Source organism: Anolis sagrei, chromosome 1, assembly GCF_037176765.1.
Source record: "Anolis sagrei isolate rAnoSag1 chromosome 1, rAnoSag1.mat, whole genome shotgun sequence".
Classification (NCBI taxonomy): domain Eukaryota; kingdom Metazoa; phylum Chordata; class Lepidosauria; order Squamata; family Dactyloidae; genus Anolis; species Anolis sagrei.
Genome location: NC_090021.1, coordinates 130,825,424 through 130,846,188, shown reverse-complemented (window position 1 = coordinate 130,846,188; position 20,765 = coordinate 130,825,424). Strand labels below are relative to the sequence as shown.

The 20,765-nt window shown below is 37.9% G+C and overlaps 1 protein-coding gene across 4 annotated transcripts in view; it reads left to right on the top strand.

Annotated features, from left to right (window-relative positions):
- The window catches only part of ROCK2 (Rho associated coiled-coil containing protein kinase 2), a 102,899-nt gene that overhangs the window by 65,550 nt on the left and 16,584 nt on the right, over nt 1-20,765 (top strand). For 2 of the 4 annotated variants that reach the window (XM_067468616.1, XM_067468624.1), the window contains exons 11-28: nt 48-59; nt 1,353-1,441; nt 2,097-2,145; nt 3,438-3,573; nt 3,712-3,803; nt 3,965-4,211; nt 4,499-4,605; nt 6,411-6,570; nt 7,928-8,088; nt 10,096-10,280; nt 11,875-11,944; nt 12,442-12,545; nt 12,636-12,822; nt 14,221-14,314; nt 14,401-14,495; nt 16,090-16,269; nt 18,433-18,601; nt 18,912-19,088. In XM_067468616.1, coding sequence (XP_067324717.1) covers nt 48-59; nt 1,353-1,441; nt 2,097-2,145; nt 3,438-3,573; nt 3,712-3,803; nt 3,965-4,211; nt 4,499-4,605; nt 6,411-6,570; nt 7,928-8,088; nt 10,096-10,280; nt 11,875-11,944; nt 12,442-12,545; nt 12,636-12,822; nt 14,221-14,314; nt 14,401-14,495; nt 16,090-16,269; nt 18,433-18,601; nt 18,912-19,088 — 2,314 coding nt within the window. The remainder of the gene's footprint in view (nt 1-47; nt 60-1,352; nt 1,442-2,096; nt 2,146-3,437; nt 3,574-3,711; nt 3,804-3,964; nt 4,212-4,498; nt 4,606-6,410; nt 6,571-7,927; nt 8,089-10,095; nt 10,281-11,874; nt 11,945-12,441; nt 12,546-12,635; nt 12,823-14,220; nt 14,315-14,400; nt 14,496-16,089; nt 16,270-18,432; nt 18,602-18,911; nt 19,089-20,765) is intronic. The other 2 variants (XM_067468619.1, XM_060787553.2) reach the window with 2 other exon arrangements.

Below are 20,765 nucleotides of genomic sequence, written 5' to 3'. Positions count from 1 at the left end.
TTGTTTAAATTAACTGCACTTACCTGATTTTTTGGGTTTTTTTACAGGACAACGAAGAGGTAAGCACATGATCTTAAACTATGGATTGCATTTTTAATGGAATGACATTTAAAGAATCAATTTTAGTAGCTAAATACTAGTCGTCTTAAATATGGGCGTCAAATTTTAAAATAAACAGTATCTAGAAGAGGATTTAATGTGACACTGGGGTAAAGTACTAGAGAAAATGTTTATCTAACTTTTGTGATTTGCAAGTGATTTTTATGTATACACGTTTTGAAAAGTGGTAAAAAGTATATCATTTTGATATATCATCCAGACCAAAAATTTTGTAGCATCCCTAATTTGTAGACTACTAGTCTACAAAATAGTATGGAGACTATTGAAGAAGGTTTTACAGTATTTAGCAAATTTTCAGTAGTATATTAGTTGAATTTTTCTCAGTTAAAATACAGAACTTGAATGTGCCTCTGAAAATCATATTGTATAAAATAATATGTTGTTTCATTTTAAAACATTTCACTGTGGGCCATATAACATGCATTTAAATTTGCAAATACGTGTGCAGTAAATTATTAAAAGAGAGCCAGTGTGGTGCAGTGATTTGAGTTTTCTACTCTGAATCTAGAGACTAGGATTCAAATTCCTTTTTGGCTGTGAAAATGCACTGAGTGACAGTCAGCAAGACACGCTTTCTACATTTCAGAAGGAGGCAAACACAATACCTGTCTCAACAAATTTTGACATGAAAACCTTGTGATAGGTTTACCTTAGAGCCATCATAATCTTGGAAATGACTTTAAGACACACAACAATGGCAAAATTCTCAATGGAAGTTAAAGCATATGAGTATTTGCAACTTCTAAAAATGTTTCAGTTGTGCAAAATTACTAGGGCTTCAGGCATAAATGGTTCCAAGGTTTCTGTCTTGTTTTGTCTCATATATTTCATAAATAAGCAATCTACATGTGAAATGTTACCATGCACCACCCTAGATTGTTCCATGGACTACTAGCTGCGGTATCAAAGGGCCCTTCCACACAGCCATATAACCCAGAATATCAAGACAGAAAATACCACAATATCTGCTTTGAACTGGGTTATCCACGCTGCCTTATATTCCAGTTCATAACAGAAAATGTGGGATTTTATCCACCTGTGTGGAAAGGACCTTAGAAAACACATGAAGTATTCACAACTAAATATAACTTTCAGCTGTATCTGCAGTAAGATATGATGTAGAAATAATTTTTGGCTCTAATTGATTGATAGATTTATTCATCTAAGCTAACATTTCCCATTGGGCTCATTTTGAAAAATAGGTTGAACTGGGTTTTTTTCTCTTCTATTAGTTTGCACAGTTTCAGGAAAAAATAAACAAATTAGAAGATCAGCTTCATAATGAAGTACAGACCAAAGAGGAGCTCGAGCAAAAATGCAGGTAGAATTTTATTTCCTTTCTGCTTGAAAGAGTACTCTAGCAAAAAATATATAACGTGGCATCAAATGCACAACAATGTCTATCTCATGATTCCTAGTATTTCTTGGGTTTAATACACTTCCTGGGAAAAGGCTTCCCACATGGCTCATGGGAATATAATTCTTGTCCATCTCATACCTGCTCAAGCCATTTGGTTGGTTCTTCCTTCCACATCAACAACCACAAATGTCTCTATTTTGGATTAACTTATCTGTTTTGCTTCTTATTAAATTTAGCAGAAGAAACTAATTTTCAATGAATTATGTTCCAAATATATTTTTCCTTTTTCCGGTTCTTGCTATTTTCCTTTTTTTAAAAGTCTGCCTATGCATTTATGAGTAGAAGAATATTAGAAATAAGGTCCTTATGTTCTTATCCACCCCCTCACCACTTAGCTTAGGTCAGTTTTTTTGGCAACTGTTCTGTCCAATACCTTTGAAACTCATAAGAAATAGCGGGGTTTGTCTTTCTTTTTATATAACGTAGGATCTCCTAATAAGCTTTATGCATGGATTGTTTTTGTTGTTCAGATGATTTTCCAGAATAGAGAAAAGTGACTTATTTTTGTGCATTATTCTATAATTTTCCTATAATGTTGATTTTGCTACTTCCCCAGAACTATTAATAATCGCCTAGAGAAGATAATAAAGGAGTTGGATGAAGAGGTAAACCATTATCTGTTTTCAACATTTCTTCCTCATTGAAAAAATATTCAGCTAGAGTATATTGATGAAAGAGTAGCAAACTTTTATATACTGTGTAATCAATGTTGGCCTATCTCACAAGTGAATTTTGAGAGGGGGAAAATAGTAGGGTTATGCAGTAATGACAAGATTCAGTCCATTTTGGCTTAGACGGTTTCTTGTTTTGGAAGTTTGAGGTTACATTCTTCCCCGTTGAATTTGATAGGAAATTGATAAATGGGTATAGCCAATTTGACAGGATATTGTGACATTTACAAACACGATAGTCTTATCTGAGTGTATGAACTTTTTGAGATTTAGACTTAGGGGATGCATAGGAAATATATTGAAATTTGGACAAAAGATCTGATTTGGGGGCACATTATATCGCTTTAAATCAGTCATTCCCAAACTGTGGCCCTCCAGCTGTTTGGGGCTCCAACTCCCAGAAGCTCTAGCCAGCTTCTTCTGTAGTCAGGAATTCTGGGAGTTGGAGGCCCAAATAGCTGGAGGGCCACAGTTTGAGGATGCCTACAATTCATCTGTGTAGATTTGGGAGTACTCAATTTAGTTTCAGGCTAGGGTGCAGCTATACTTTAAAATTAATTCAGCTCGACCACTTAAACTGGCATGAATGAATGCAATGGGCTCCTGTGAGTTGTAGTTTTACAAGGACTCCATCCTTCTCTGCCAAAGAGTGCACAAAACATCCAATCCCAGGGCTCCATAGTATTGAACCATGGCAGGTAAAGCAGGATCATTTTGTCAATTCTTAAAAGTAGAGCCAGCCAGAGTGATTTGCTGACGTTTTTATTTTCTGCACAAACCCTAAATCTAGCTATTTGTGATTCATTCTTGGTCCAATGAGCTTACCTGATGAATCAGATTTATGGAAGAAGGGTATGAGAAAGATTTATAGCTCACCCTTCTTGTATTGACTTCCACGCAGCTGAAGAATATTGTACATTTTGTCTTCACACCAATGCTCTGAAATGGCATTTTTTTTGTTTGTTTTTTTGCAATTCTCATAAATAGAATTGTGTGACTACTTTGCTGTTTTGAAATTCTGTGGTTGTCTGCAAATTTGCATGAGCACATCTGTCGAGCGTTATGTAGCATATTTACTGTAAACAGATGAGAAACACTTTTTGCTAACTTGGTGCATTAATTCAGTTTGATGTGCTCCCTGTTGTAACTTTAGGAAGATGTCCTCAGACTTCAGACATTTTCCTTTAAAAGAAATATGTCTTCTGTTCTTCAATGTATATGTCTAGGCAACCTCAAGAAAAAATCTAGAATCTGCCTTAAGACAGTTGGAAAGGGAGAAAGCTCTTCTTCAGCACAAAAATGCAGAATACCAGCGGAAAGCAGAACATGAAGCAGATAAAAAGCGCAATCTGGAAAATGATGGTATACGGACAAAAATTATATATCAGTTTCTTTACAAGGGTGGTGGTAGGGAGAAGAGGAGGCACAAATTTTTTTCCTTGTTGCTTGACCTTTTTTAGAAATCTATGAGTCTGCATTGATTTGTTGTTTCTATTACAGTTAATAGTTTGAAGGACCAGCTAGAAGATTTGAAAAAGAGAAATCACAACTCTCAAATATCAAATGAAAAAATCATTCAGCTACAAAGACAGGCAAGCCACCTGTTTGTTTTTCTGAGGAATAATTTAGTATCCCCATTAGAGAAAAATTGTGGTGACAGGCTTTGCTGCAGTAATGCACCTTGGGCACACTTTAAAGTTTTTCTTCTTTTGTTGATGTGTATCTGTTGGTATTTTTTTTCATGGTTCAATAGCTGGATGAAGCCAATGCTTTGCTGCGCACAGAGTCTGATACAGCAGCCAGGCTGAGGAAGAACCAAACAGAAAGTGCAAAGCAGATCCAGCAGCTGGAAACTAATAACCGAGATCTGCAAGATAAAAACTGTGCCCTGGAGAATACTAAGCTTAGGCTTGAGAAGGACTTCCTCAATCTGCAATCAGTTCTTGAATCTGAAAGAAGAGATCGGAGTCACGGGTCAGAGATTATCAGTGATCTACAAGGTATGACAGCTGGGACCTTAAATAGGAAATGATGCATGGCTGCCTTTTTAGAATTGGGACTTGACTAGGCTTCCTATCATAATATTTATAATTGTGTAATTGGTTCCAAAGTTCTATCTGATATTATTGCTAGGTTATTTGAACTCCTTTAAAATACTTGGAAAATACATACTTTCTTTTAAAAAAAGTATTCACAAAATACTGTACTTTAATACCCTGTGTTTTAAACAGTCTTTTTTCTGTTTAAACAGTCTTTTTTCTGTTTGCATTATTCATCTTTTCCTTAGGTCGCATATCTAGCTTAGAAGAAGAAGTAAAAAATGGGAAGATTGCATTAACTAAAATGGAGACAGAGAAAAGGCAATTACAGGACAGGTTCACAGATCTGGAAAAGGTATGCACCAGTGTTCATGGCTTGAAAACATATTAATTTGCTCTGATAGCAGTAATACATAGTAGAGTTGGGCCCGAATCACTGTTAACGAAAAAAATTCTAGTTTTCGAATGGCCATTTTCGTGTAATTTTCGAAAACAGAAAGGGGAAGAGAGAGACGAAAAAAACCAGTGAAACAGATTCATAGAGGTGATATTTTCGGAAAGAGTTAAGTCCACAAAATACCTGAAGCAGGGGGATCTGTGGCATCTTTTTCTCTCCCCAGCAGAAGAAGCCTCCTCCATTTTTTCTTGGAAAGTCCTCTCCTCCTCAAGAGAGGACCCTTAATACTCGCTAGCGTAGGGTGGCCATTGAAGTTCCTCTCGGAGCATGATGGGAGTTGAAGTTTTTCTCCTTCTGTGTCTCTCAGCCAATATATAACCTGGTGGTGTCCATGCTCTGATTGGCTGAGAATGGACACCACTAATTCCCAGAACCCTCTCTTGTGGTTTGTCTTATTTTTAAAAAATGTTATGTTTAAAACTTAAAATAATTCTTAAAAATGAGTATATTGGTGAATTGCTTTGAAACTTGGCAGGCTTGTGATTGTAAATGGGGTCTACAACTGAGGTAGGTTTCATGTAGATAGGCCTTAAAATGGCTGAGGACTGAGCCTTTAAAGTTTCCCATTGTAGCCAATGAGCCAAATCTCCTCCGAATGGAACGGAAAACACCCCTCCCCTTTCGGGTAACTCTGGTAAACAAAATGAGGTATCAGACAGAAACGGACCTGAAAATGGTATGCCTTTTGTCCCAAATGCACATGACTAATGAGGATATAGTGATACAATTAGTGACCAGTGGTTTTCTCTGAATCTATAATATTGAGTTTCCAATGTGTTCCATTTTACTTATGACTCCTTATGCAAAGTCATGTGTTGCTGGGCAGATAATAGCACACTATAGTCTCTTTGAGAAAACATGATTTCTTGATATACTCTTAATCTGTTATCTATTATATTCATCTCCAGAGTAATTTTGTAATCATCACCCTCTTCTGCATATACCAATGTTGTGTGGCATATGTTGCATGGGGTTTTGTTTTATACAACCTCACAAGGGTATGTCTTGCAGCATTTCTCTTTTCCTGCAAGCAACTGACTGAACTAAGAAACTTTTGGGCTAATATCAAATGTGATGTAGCTTTGATGTTCAGACAGTATATAAAGTTCATACACAAAGAAATATAATGCAAATAGGAAATGAGATTTATAAGTATTAATAATAATTAGGTTACCTGTGGCAGATTAGACTAGCTTTGGCAATTCTGGCCAATTCTGACCACCCTTTTAGGCAAACTGCACCCTTTAAAGAACCAATAGGTGTGGCCACGCTTCCCCTCTCCCCCCCAGATTATATAGAAACTGAAATATTAGGATATGGGGACGTGGACCCACATGTGCAAAGAGTATCAAGGTTGCCATTTCACTCAGTATTGATGCTGTCCAATTCCCAAGCAAACTGCTGTGTATACTTTACTTGCTGTATAGATGTGCTCAACTGTCTCATCCTTTCCCTCTTAAATATTTCTTTTTTCCTTTGTGCTCCAATAGACATTTTGATTGGATAGATCTGAGATTTCTCAGTGACCGCTGTTTTAAGCAGTACTATTAGCATATTAAATGTATGTCATATTTAATCTGTTAAGCAATGAAAAGATTAGAAACCTTGAGTCAGATACCATTTCCGCACCTTCAGTACTTACCGTGTGTTCTGAAGCATATAGCTGGATGATATGCAAACAATTACACTTTTTCACTTAACAGGAGAAGAGTAACATGGAAATCGATATGACGTACAAGCTCAAAGTCATGCAGCAGAACTTGGAACAAGAAGAGGTTGAACACAAGGCAACTAAAGCACGGCTAGCAGACAAAAACAAAATCTATAAATCCATTGAAGAAGCCAAATCTGAGGCCATGAAAGGTAGGCATTTGATGCCACATATCTATAGCACAAGGACAATAGGCTGATTGAATCAAAAGGGGACTTGATAAATCAGCATTTTTGTCAACTCCATTGATTTGGCAGGTATACTCTAATTGAGATGATCAACTGTATTGAGTTCTGTAAATTTATTTATACATTTCATTTGTATCTTTCTTTTTCTGCGAGTGTGTCAGAGCAGCACTTTAGCTTTATATTAATTATGTAAGATAGTTTAGTCTGCCCATCTAGTTTCCTACTTCAGTTGAGATCAATTTTTTGCATCTCAATCAGATTTTCTGGTCAAGATGGCTTATAAATTGCTAATAAGCTACTAATTAGCTAATATTGGAGCCCCCAGTGGCCTAATGGGTTAAACTCTTGTGTCTGCAGGACTGCTGACCAAAAGGTTGGTAGTTTGAATCTGGGAAGTGGGGTCAGCTCCTGTCTGTCAGTTACAGCTCCCCATGCGGGGACATGAGAGAAGCCTCCAACAGGATGGTAACACATCCAGGCATCCCCTGGGCAATGTCCTTGCAGACGGCCAATTCTCTCACACCAGGAGCAACTTGCAGTTTCTCAAGTTCCTCCTGGCACGAAAAAAGCTAATACGAATTGTATTCATTATTAATATAAATTATTTGTATTACGTTGGTATGAGCTAAATCTCTTTCACTTCAGAATATTTTAATCACCAGCATCTAGATATGGATTGAGGATATTAAAACAAAGATAAGAATTCCTTAGACAGAATCTGCCTCTGAATATTTCTGATATTTTGTCTCCCCAGTTTAAAAGAATGGATGACTGTATCTTGCTAGTTTCAAGAGAAGCCGAATGATGTATTATTATATTTTAAAACACTTGAGGGAAGGTGTTTGTGTTCTAGTTTGCATTCTTCACAGACCGTTAACTGTATTGATATGTCTATCTGACCTTGTTCATGACCTTGTAAATGTTCCCGGATACATAGTCAAAGACACTGGCCACCTAAAAGTTTAGGGCACCCATGCATCAAACAAGCATCCTTACTTGACAAGAATGTGCAGCTAGCAAATCAAACCTCTCTTTGAGAGTACAAAGCTGACAGTGAGTGTGAAAGAGCTTTCCTTATATAATGTATCTTAAATAATCGTTCACTTCAAACTGACTAGGCAAATTTCAAAAGCATTTGACAAATTGGAACTTCAAAGCCTTTTCTACCCCATTGAAGAGGGTTCCAGTTATGCAGGTTCTTTATTAATAACTGTTTTCAGGTTAAGCCATAAAATATGTTTTACTTCCCAGCTCTTCTTCGTGCCAAGATATTATTTTTAAATGTGATGAGTACTGATTTTTTGTTATTTCACCCTCCCAGAAATGGAGAAGAAGCTTTCAGAGGAGAGAGTTTCCAAACAAAAAGTGGAGAACTGCTTGCTGGAAGTTGAAAAGCGATGTTCGATGTTAGACTGTGATCTGAAACAATCGCAACAGAAAATAAATGAACTTCTTAAGCAGAAAGATAAACTAAATGAGGATGTAAGTATGAATAGGATCCTTTCAGTATTTTTAGAGCTTAGTCCTGGCTACATCTGTGTAGCATAATTTTTTTTTGTTAATCATTTTGATAAGATAAAATAAGTTTCTACTGAAGTTTTCTTTTTTCTTCCATATAATTTTATTGGAAGCTTTCTTTTCTTAAAAGAAGAAAAAGTCAAAGTAAAACGAATGAGATGCACAGGTTAATTATATCTAAAAACCTGCACATAATTATATATAGAAAACTGTTTTGTGCACGTACTTTGGGTCCTAGGCAATATTTCTGAATCTGCACTCTTATAATCTGTGTAAGTTGGGTTACCGTGAGTTTTCCGGGCTGTATGGCCATTTGCCAGAAGCATTCCCTCCTGACGTCTGTGTAAGTTGTTTGGAATGTGAACTAGTAAATGCAAGACAAGGCAAAACAGTATTTGTTTGTCAGTATATTCCCGCAGCCATAATGGAAATTATTTCGAAGACTGGCTGTATGTTTAAAAATAGCAGAATAAATATATACGTGAATATATAGCTCAAAAGCTGTACAAAATATTAGTGTCTGCCTGGAAAATTGCCCATCCTTGGAATGGCTAGAAGGAGCAATCCACTACACCCCTGTGCTCTAGAGCCACTGGTGGCACAGTGGGTTAAACCCTTGTGCTGGCAGGACTGCTGACCCGAGAGCGGGGTGAACTCCTGTCTGTCAGCTCCAGCTTCTCATATGAGGACATGAGAGAAGCCTCCCTCAGAATGGTAAAACATCTGGGCATCCCCTAGGCAACGTCCTTGCAGATGGCCAATTCTCTCAGTTTTTCAAGTTGCTCCTGGCATGGGAAAAAACAACCCTGTCCTGACATTAAAAAAAACAAAACAAAACAAAACCCAACCAGAATGGCAGGATCCGACGTTCTTTTTCAGTTGAGCCATCTGGTGCTCTGGCATCCACCAGTGAAACAAAAGAGGTTAAAGGAAATGAAGCATACTTAAAATAGCAAAACATTTACTATTTATCAAACCCACTTATTAATTAATTCATTGAAACATTTATATCTGAAAAATTATTTTTAAATAAGCTCTTTATCTTTTGGGTGTACAGTAAGTGTACAGTAAGTACACTTCAAATACACATCTTAATAAAGAGATATAGTACTGAATGCCATACAACAGAACTATTTTTTTTAAAAAAAATCATGTCGGAAGCATTGCATAAATAAAGCAGTGCTTTTGGGTTGGAGAGATTACAAGAAACGTTGCCCAGAGGATGCCCAACTGTATTTACTCCGTCTTCGAGGAGGCTCTTTCTGTGTTCCCCAACAGAACAAATGTTTGTATATTTTGTCGAAGGCTTTCATGGCCGGAATCACTGGGTTGTTGTAGTTTTTTTCAGGCTATATGGCCATGCCTCTAGAACATGGCCATATAGCCCGAAAAAACCTACAACAACCCAATGTTTGTATAGTTTTAAGTTTAAATGGTACTGGTTTTACTGTAAGCTGCTTTGAGTCTCGTTTTTAGAGAGAAAAGGCAAAATGCAAATAAAATAATAATAAACAAAGCTTGGCGGATATCAAGAGCCCACTGGACCAAAGTAAACAGTTTGTGGTGATTTAGATGTTTAAGTACAAGTAGCATTATCTCTCACTGCTATCTATGCTGGCTGCAGATTATTAGATCTGACCTTCTGGACATTTTCCTGCAAGTACATAGATTACTAGCCTACAAAGAAACATCCTTACATTACTAAAAGTTTCGTTAAACACTGGTGTTCCTTGTTCTGTGTCCTTCCTGCTCAGCCATGGAAGCCCATTGGGTGACCTTGTCAAAGTCACATTCTCTCAGCCACAGAGGAAAATAAAGGCAGATTGCCTCCGAACAAGTCTTGCCAAGACAATCTTGTGATAGGTTCACCTTAGGGTCGCCGATATGTCAGAAACAACCTGAAGGCACATAACAACAACTATGTACAAATGTAAACATTTTGTGTACTAAACAGATCGATTTATCTTCTAGGTTGAAAACTTGACATTGAAAATAGAACAGGAAACACAAAAACGTAGCCTCACACAAAACGACCTTAAGATGCAAACCCAGCATGTCAATTCATTGAAAATGACGGAGAAGCAGCTCAAACAGGAGAATAACCATCTTTTGGAAATCAAATTGAGTTTGGAAAAGCAAAATAATGAACTTCGCAAGTAAGTCAATTTATTATATTTTTTGTTTGATTACGTATAGTTTAGTGATGTTAGGTTCTAATGTTGTTTTCATATGTGGGGTTTTTCTGGGATTCTTATATCGATACTTGTTTGTTCTATGGAGGAACTGAATGTTTGCCATTGAATGTTGGAATCCACCCTGAGCCCCCCTGGGGAGATAGGGCGGAATATATAAATTATTGTTATTATTATTATCATTAATATTATTAACAAGAGGGACATTGATAATTACATTTTTGTATTGCATTGGAGCAGCGGTTTTATACAGATGATGGATTCTATCTCCATCCAAATAATGGATTAGTAAAGTACTGGAGGCATAGTAAGGTAGTTGGTTTTGTTGTATTTGGGTCATCCCTTGAACAATTTTTAAAGCCAGAATGTGCAGTGGAATCCAAAACTTTGCCATTTAAGTTCTTCCCAGATCCAATGAACTGCAGCATCTTAGTTGCTTTAAAATTCAGTTCAGTGCAGTATCTGTCAAATGTCAAATCTACTTTCAGAAACTGACAAGTGGCTGTGATTACATGTTAATAGAGCATTTTTCACAAAGGGGAGACTCTTTCTGTGACAAGAGTCTTAAGAGACATTACAGAATAAAAGAACCAGCAGAGGATTGGGGAATCTAATTTAGTAATCTAATTAATAACACTGTGTAACACAACTTTTTTTCCTGGATTATAAATATCATTTCCTAATTGGTTCTATCATAAAAATCTGGAAAAAAGTTTTTGTGGGACATTCTGCAGCACGTTTTGCTGTAGTTTTTCAATGAGTATCTCATCTAGTCTCAACGAATTCAACATAATTATCGAAATGCACAATATAAACACAACAAACAGTATGCATCTAGTCAGAATATAAATATAAATATACAGAAGGAAAAGGTAGAAGTGGCCAACTGGTAGCCAAATATACCTTTATTCTAAGTATGGGCATCCGGTGTCTTTGTCCCCCTTACACTGTATGGCAATCTGATCAATATACTCTGATCTCCTTTTAGATGCTTTATAAAGATAAAGAACAATTTTTGATGTTAAGACGGGGTTAGAACCAGCTACTAAAAAATGTGGTTTTGGCCAATGCATCCCATTTCGTTTTATTACAAGTAAAAGGCCATAAATGTTGTTTCCTATTTTTTTCGGACAGAAATTATGTAATATGTGGTTCAAATTTTCAACTTCAGGAGCGCTGCAGATACAGAATCTTTCCTCAGGTGGGATCTGATTAAATCTACTGTGTCTCCCCATTGACTCCATTTGCTCAAATCTGGCCCTTGTAAAAGATTCTTAGCTGTCTTGGCATATCAACTTTTAAATAAAGTGGCTGATGAAAGTTGTGTTTAAAATGACCTAACCAAGGCGCCTGTGTATGATAGAGTGGCTATGTCTTTCTGCTCTTTAATATCTAAAATCCTTTGAGTTACTAGCCTTTTTTCAATATCTTTGACTTTCAAAACAGGAACATATTTTTTCCCAAATTTTGTTGCATAGTGTAATTTATCTAATCTATAAAGTAGTGCTTGTCAAAGATGTGTACTTTAAAATATGTATATATCTTATTTTCCTAATAGAGAACGTCAGGATGCTGATGGCCAGATGAAAGAACTTCAAGACCAACTTGAGGCAGAACAGTATTTTTCAGTATGTATTGGATGACATCTTTTTTATGTCTCTTAAGCATAGGGCCCAACATGTTTTGTGAATGTATCATTGCAACAAATACCAATTTTCCTCATGATGAATTAGTAGCCTTACAGTTGTGTGTGTTGCTTTCCAGTAGAATGCCTTTGCCAGTTTATGTCATTCTAAATATTATTTGCAGTAAGAGTGTTGACATTGTGTAATTTCCCCGGTTCCCTAATTTTGAGCCCCAAGAATTGGGAATGAATGATAATTTACTGCAAGTGACTATCCTGGCATTCATATATGAGAGATCTATTAAGTATAATACATTTTGGTTAAATGGAAACTTCTGGTTGAGTACAATATTCCAGAACCCTGGCTTTTATAATATCAAAAAATGTGTGTTCGATGTGAGCAGCTTTCACAAACTCTATGAAGTTTCCAGATCTTGAAGAGAAAACACAACAGCCTTTCTACAACAAGTATATAAGATTTCCTTCATAAAAACATTTCAGACGCTGTATAAAACCCAAGTTCGGGAGCTTAAAGAAGAATGTGAAGAAAAGACCAAACTTTGTAAGGAAATGCAACAGAAGATACAAGAGTTGCAAGATGAGAGGTGAAACTTTGCTGGTTGGCTGTTTATACATTTGGGGACCTTGCAGTTCCTTCAACTGTGCCACTCACTTCTCTTCTCTTTGTCTTGCAGGGATTCTTTGGCAGCCCAACTTGAAATCACCTTAACCAAAGCAGATTCGGAACAGCTTGCTCGTTCTATTGCTGAGGAGCAATATTCGGATTTGGAAAAAGAAAAGATCATGAAAGAGTTGGAGATTAAAGAAATGATGGCCAGGCACAAACAAGAGCTTTCTGAAAAAGATGCCACCATAGGATCAGTAAGTAATTCTCAGGAAACTGCTAGGGTGGCTTCTGTCAGCGGGCTTTCTTTATGAGAGTAACTCACAACATGGATGCCTTCAGTCGTTTATTCTAACTAATTTTATAGTAGCAACAAACATTCTGGTCTGATATATTTTGAAGGCTTTCATGGCCAGAATCAATGGGTTGCTGTGAGTTTTCTAGGTTGTCTGGCTATGTTCCAGAAGCATTCCCTCCTGACATTTCACCCACATCTATGGCAGGCATCCTCAAGAGGTTGTGAGGTCTGTTGGAAACTAGGCAAGTCAGGTTTATATATCTGTGGACTGTCCAGTGTGGGAAAAAGAACTCTTGTCCGTTTGGGATAGGTGTGAATGTTGCAATTGGCCTGCTTGTTTAGCATTGAATGTCCTTGCAGCTTCAAAGCCTAACTGGTTGTTGCCCGGGGATCCTTTGTTGGGAGGTGTTAGCTGACCTTGATTGTTTCATGTCTGGAATTCCCCTGTTTTCAGAGTGTTGTTCTTTATTTACTGCCCTGATTTTAGAGTTTTTTTTTAATACTGGTAGCCAGATTTTGTTCATTTTCATGGTTTCTTCCTTTCTGTGAAAATTGTCCACATGTGGATTTCAGTGGCTTCTCTGTGTAGCTTGGTATGGTGGTTGTTGGAGTGATCCAGCATTTTTGTGTTCTGAAATAATATGCAGTGTCCAGGTTGGTTCATCAGGTGCTTTGCTATGGCTGACTTCTCAGGTTGTGTTAGTCTGCAGTGCCTCTCATGTTCCTTCATTCATGTTTGGGCAATGCTGCGTTTGGTGGTCCCTATGTAGACTTGTCCACAGTTGCATGGTATACAGTATATGGTATATGGTAGACTCCTGCAGAGGTGAGAGGATCCCTCTTGTCCTTTGCTGAATGTAACATTTGTTGAATTTTCTTAGTGGATCTGTAGATAGTTTGTAAGTTGTGTTTCTTTATCAGCTTCTCTATGTGTTCAGTGGTTCCCTTGATGTATGGTAAGAACGCCTTTCCTCTGGGTCGATCTTTGTCTTTACTCTAGTTGGCTTGTTTTTGGTCTTGCTGCTCTTCTGATGCCTGTGGTCTGAACTTAATCTGTGATTTTCTATCTTGTCATTTAGTCATACACTTAAACCCCATTACTTAACTGTAGCTTTTTTTTCGGAAACATTCTCCTTCAGAAACATTTTAATTTTTTAAGATCCCTTTGTTCCACCTTTCTCACAATCCTGTCCTTACACTTCCCACACAGCCTTTTCCATGACTTCTTTTAGTCGCAGCGTTTCTCTGCTCGCTTTTCCCAGTGGCAGCATCAGCGTTAGCTCCCACTTGACAAGTCAGTTGACTAGTTTTTTAAGCCTATGACTAATACCTCTTTCTTTTAATTCCTGTGATCTAGTTGGAAGAAGCAAATAGGACATTAACGAGTGATGTGGCAAATCTGGCAAATGAAAAAGAAGAGCTCAATAATAAACTTAAAGAAGTCCAAGAAAGTGAGTGTTCCCTTTTAAAAAATGTCTTTCCTTTGATCAGTGATTGATTTTAAGATTCACTTAACTGGCACTATTTGTTTTTCCAGGAATTGTTCGTATTAATGAAGATGAAAATGATATAGATCTGCTTAAGACTCAGTATGAGAAACAGTTGGCTTATGAAAGAACTATGAAGACCCAGGTAAATTATATATGAGGACTGTGACAAAGACATGGGAAATTGTTATCACTGCCGTATTGGATATTCCAGGCATGGTGGGTCAGAGTAGTCAGAGGACTATACTAGATAAGGCCAGCTTTACAGCATGTTACAAGGCAGTTCATGACCAAGCATGATGAGAGACTGAAGAAACAGGAGTCGAGGAATTAAAGAAGGAGCTAAAACCAAGTTGAGATGTTGTTCCCAGCAATCTTTCTCATCCACAGCTGAGGTTTTTATACCTGTGCTCCCATTACATCAACTACAGGCATTTAAGTAGGGTTTTTCCATCTGTCATAAAGATGGGAAGGCCTGAAAAATACTGGAAAAAATTGGGGAAAGAAATAAAAAAAACACCTTTTTTCCAGGCCTTCCCATCTCTAATCTGTCACAGTAAAGTTTGGTTTACATTCAGAGAAAATTCAGAGAAATTGGTGTTAATATAGCAGAAGTCTTGTAAATGTCCACAGCTTTATTCTTCAATATAGAACCAATGGGCATGAATTGTGACCCACAAAGTTGTTGGGCGAGTGGGCTTATTAACAAAAGACCCTCATAAATATACAGCAGAGTAACTTATTATCAGCAGTGTGACCTAGTACCAGTAGCCCAAAGTGATAAAAAAATCCAAAAACACACAGACCAATGTTATCTCTTCCATTGGAGGCTTTTTTTTGTAGTAAAATAATATGGTTGCACTATTTACAACAACAAGGTTTCCACAACACAAATAAACACATAGCAGCCTTCACACTGGAGCTTTCTCACATGAGGCTTCTCTCATACTGAGACCTACTAACACTAACAGGCTTTGGCCTACTCACTCTCCTCAGGGCGACATTAGCTTTGGTTCACTGACTCTAACAGGCTTTGGCATACTAACTCTTTCAGTGTTTAACTCACACTTTTGTAATCAAAAATACCCAGTTAATTTTTAATATTTCTGGCAAAAGTATACTAAGCATTGCAACTTTTTAAACCAATAAGGTATTAGCTTTGTTAGATAGGACACAGATTCCTATATAGGAAATGTCCTCTTTTATCATTTGCAAGAAAGAAACAACAAAGGTATGCTAAAAATTACATCTCTCTCTATTACAACACAAATATGATCCTCGCCATAGCAAACTAATAGATTTTGGATTGATTGAGACTCTGACATAGGAAATTTCAAATTCTATGCCCATTATCTCACAAAATATTATAAAACTGTGTCTGAGTATGGAACCATGGCGGCTAGCCCTTTTATAAATTATAATAATAATTTGCTAATGTCCTTTCTGTGTTTTGTTTTCTTTCCTAACCTGTCAAAGCCTCATTGAATACATGAAATTCTGTTTTGTTTTCCTAATAAGAACGATGAGCAAACAAATCTACATTCACATTCATTTTTAAATCCTTCTTTGATACATTGGATAATGACTACATCCAAACTTAGCCCAAAATCTATTCAGTATTGATTAGGTAGAAAAACCTTGGAAGACAATGTATGAATGGAAGATTGAAATTATCGCTTCTGATTCTGTAATCCTAATGATGTTGTTTTTTCTGTTGTGCTCCTCTTCCCACCAACCAGGCTGTGAACAAGCTGGCTGAAGTCATGAATCGCAAGAACCCAATCCAACGAGGGGCTGACACTGATGTCAGAAGGAAAGAAAAAGAAAATCGTAAACTGCACATGGAACTCAAGTCTGAACGTGAAAAGTTAACTCAGATGATGATCAAATATCAGAGGGAGATCAATGAAATGCAAGCGGTAAGTACCTGAATATAAACATAAAGCTATCCTTACTGTGGTGCAGGGAGGTGGGCAAAGGCCCCCACGTAGTATTTTAAATACTCCCAAACTGTGTGGTCCTTTGAATATTTAAAACAAATTTGCATTATTTCAACCAGTGCAGTAGTTTCTCCTCAATTGGATGCCCTTGAGATGTTGGACCACAACTCTCATCCCTTTCTGTCAGTGTTTAGATGCTGTCCAAGCCATCTGGATGAACCAGATCGAGAGAGACGGCACTACAGTGTTTGCATTGCCATCTGTCTCCAATTCCCACTGTTCTCAATATTTAGAGTTGGGGAAGCCAAAGTGTGCTGAAATAGAAGCTGCTTTATAGGTCCTATATCCCCCTCTTCTTTTTCTCAAATATTTTTTATTACAGAATATTATCACATATATATTTTAAAAAGAGAAAAAGTAGTATAAGTTAGGAGGGGAGGGGATGGGAAACAATGGAGAAAAGGGGGGGAAAGGAAAAAAACAGGAGGAAAAACTTGAAGGAAATAAGGGGTGAGGTGGGTGTAAAAAAAGTTCACTTCAATTCTTCCCCACAATCTGTTGTCATTGTCCTTTTCTCTCTTGTTCGTTATTTTTGCTGTTTCCTCTTCAGTTTTCACCTCTGGAGAGAATTTTTTAGTTTTACAGATCAGTCCTTTCTGTCCAATTTTTTTTCTTGCTTCATATATTGTAATAATGGTGACCAATCTTTTGGTTTATTTTTCCACGGGATATTTTAACTTAATAATTGAGTTAATTTATCCATTTTCATTATGTCTTTTATTTTTAAAATCCATTTTTATACTGTTGGTATTTTTCCTGTTCTCCATTTTTGGGCATATATTGTTCTGGCTGCTGTTACTAGGTATGTACTAGGTACTAGGTTTTTTTGATTATTTATTTCAAAGAATTTTACTCCTAATAAAAAATATTCTGGTTTAAACTTAATTCTAATATCTAATTTTTTTGGATTTTGTCTGGTATTTCTCTCCAATATAATAATAATAACAACAACAACTTTATTTTTGTATCATGCCACCATCTCCCTGAAAGGACTCAGGGCGGTTTACATGGGCATCAAGCCCAGACAAACAGAGATTAAAATATAACACAGTAAAATCACAGATACAAACATCATATAACATAAGCCATCAAGAACAACCAACAGCCGAGCATAGTGGCCATATACTAACTAAGGGGCAAGGCAGGGGCTTCTTGAATACAGCTGCAAGGACAGTGCTGATAGAACAGTGCAGGAGCCAGATAAGTTTGGGCTAGAAGAGCCAAGTCAGTTAGTGCAATACAACTACAGGGGCAAGGGCAATGATAAAGTGCAATTAAGTTATGGCTAGAGGGGCCAACATTCTCTAATGAACCAAATTAATCAAAAGCACATTGGAAAATCCACGTTTTTAGATCTTTGCAGAAAGTGGACAGGGTGAGTGCTAATCTAATCTCCTTGGGGAGAGAGTTCCAGAGCCGGGGGGCCACCACTGAGTAAGCCCTCTCCCACCTCTGTCATAAGCTGCACATATGACAGAGGTGGGAGCAAGAGAAGGGCCTCTCCAGAAGATCTTAGAGCTTGTGCAGGTTCATAAGGGAAGATGCAATCGCAAAGATAGACTGGGCCCAAACCATTTAGGACTTTGTAGGTAATAATATTGTCGAAGGCTTTCATGGCTGGAATCACTAGGTTCTTGTAGGTTTTTTCGGGCTATAGGGCCTCTAGAACATGGCCCTATAGCCCGAAAAAACCTACAAGAACCTAGGTAATAATATTTATTTATTTATTGCACTTCTACCCCGCCCTTCTCAACCCCCGAGGGAGGACTCACCTTGAATTGGGTCCGGAAACTTATTAGCAGCTAGTGGAGCTGTTTTAAAAGGGGTGTTGACTGCTCCCTGTAACTTGCTCCAGTTAGCAGCTTGGCTGCCGGTCTTTGTAGCAACGGCAATTTCCAGGTCGTTTTCAAAAGCAGCCCCACATAGAGCACAATGCAGTATTCTAATCTTTGCTCTTTCCCCCTCTTCTTTCTAGCAGTTGAAAACCATCCAAGAAAGTTCTGTAATCAAGGTTGTATAACATGGTGAACCTCTCTATTAGCAGGCAAGGCTAGAGTGTCCTTTTTATATCTCCTTTTCCAGCAAATAGCCGACGAGAGCCAGATAAGAATCGAACTGCAGATGGCCCTGGACAGCAAAGATAGTGACATAGAGCAGCTTCGCTCACAACTTCAAACAATACACATCGGTTTAGACAGCACTAGCATAGGTTGTGGCCCAGGGGAAGCAGAGGCTGACGATGGATTTCCGGGTAAGATTGATCCCTCGTTACGTTTTCCCCCTTTTTTTTTTTTTTGATGTAGCGGGCAGGGTACAGACATAAAAATGTTTAAATGGATTGCTCTCAAATCTTGTAAGTTGCAGAGAGATCTGTAGCCTCTGTCTTCTTGCCAGTATTTACACCTTGTGAGTAGCAAGTCATCTTCTAATATGTGAAAAGATAAGATTTTCTTTTTGAAATTTGTTTTATTTTCCTGTAACACTAAAGAAGCTGGCGTAGACATTTTCAGAGCTACTGTTCATTAATTCTTTTTCAATTCCCCCTCACGCTGGGTGCTCAGTCCGTATCACTCAGTCCCACACTTCGGAATCTATGTCCTTTACCTACGAACGCTCTTCTACTTCTGTCAGTATTGCCACTAAGCCTTCTAGTTCTCGAGTGTTTCTCAGCTCTGATTCTGACTCAGAGGAAGAACCGTTGCCTCCTGCACAAGTCCCTTCAGAGCCTGACAATCCAGGTGACATTCCTGAAAACAATGTAGTGCTGAAATGCTATTGCTTGAAGGCCATTCCTCTAATTCTGCCTTACTAACATGGAAAGCAGTTGAAAAGCAGAAGTGTGTTGCATGAGGAAAGGATAGCCCCTTGTTGTCTCCAATAGCCACTGACTATAATCTCAGTTTTGGACATTGTGAGTGCCGTTAAGGGAATTGCATGCCACACACTCATTCCCTCATCAGCCATTCATTTACCCATCCAGAGCTATTGATAACAAACTTATGGCTCCAAACCTTATTTGACTTAATCTTCTGAAAATCCAGTGACAGAAAACTTTGATTGGGGGGGAGGGGGGGGTTGAGCAGTTCACCCTTCAATCCCAACATTTGTTTATCAAATTGTGTATTAGCAGAGTTAGCAAATTTAAAAAGCCTACAGTGAGCTTTTAAAATTTGCTAACTCTGCTAATACACAATTTGATGGGCAAAATGGTTTAAAGGTAGTCAGAAAGACACACAACAATTCCATATACTTTAGCTATACTGAGCATGACTTGGGTCTCTTCAGTAGGAATTGCTGCTGGTGGGTGAGTATTCTGGAATAAACATGTATGCTCCCAGATTTCGCACTGTGTCAAGCAGAGAGATTGGATGTTGTACATTCAAAATGACTACAGACATTAAATTTAAAGGAACAGACTGCCCCCCCCCCCCACTTTAAAACTTTCATTCCTGATCTTCCAATTGTTACAAGTGTGTAGATATGTAAACTGGGTTGCTATGAGTTTTCTGGGCTGTATGACCTTGTTCCAGAAGCATTCTCATCTATGGCAGGCATCCTCAGAGGTTGAGGGGTCTGTTGGAAACTAGGAAAAAGGGGTTTGTTTATCTGTTGAATGTCCAGGGTGCGAGAAAGAACTCTTGTCTGCTTGAGGCAAGTTTGAATGTTGCAACTGACCACCTAGATTAGCATTGAATGGCCTTGCAGATTCAAAGCGTGGCTGGTTGCCGCCTTGGGGAATTCTTCATTGGATTCCCCTAGAAAGGAGGAAACCATGATCATGAACAAAATCTGGCTGCCAGTATTTTAAAAAAACTCTAAAATCAGGAGAGTAAATAAAGAGCAAGTGGGGGGATTCCAGACAAAAATCAATCAGGCCAGAGAACACCTCCCAACAAAGGATTCCCCCAGGCAGGAATCAGCCAGGCCTTGAAGCTGCAAGGTTTTGCAGTGCAAATCAAGGTGGGCAATTGCAACATTCACACTTGTTTCCAACAGACAAGAGTTTTTTCTCCCACCCCGAAACTTCCACAGATATATAAACCTCACTTGGCTAATTTCTAACAGACCTCACAATTTCGGAGTATGCTTGCCATAGATGTGGGTGAAACATCAGGAGAGAATGCTTCTGGAATATGGCCATATAGCCCGGAAAACTAACAGAAACCCAGTGATTCCAGCCATAAAAATCTTCGACAACACATTGATATGTAAACTCTTTACACGTTTGCATTGGTAGCTCTCCTCACCAGACACTTAATTGGGTATTCCCTATTGCCTTGACACTGTTTCCCTTACTTTCATTCTTTTTAAATTCTGTAGTTTATTTAAAGGGAGCATGCCCTATTTAGCTGCCAATAGCAGGTTGTTGAACTAAAGCAGAAAATGGATCAACATGAGATTGATCCATTGAGAAG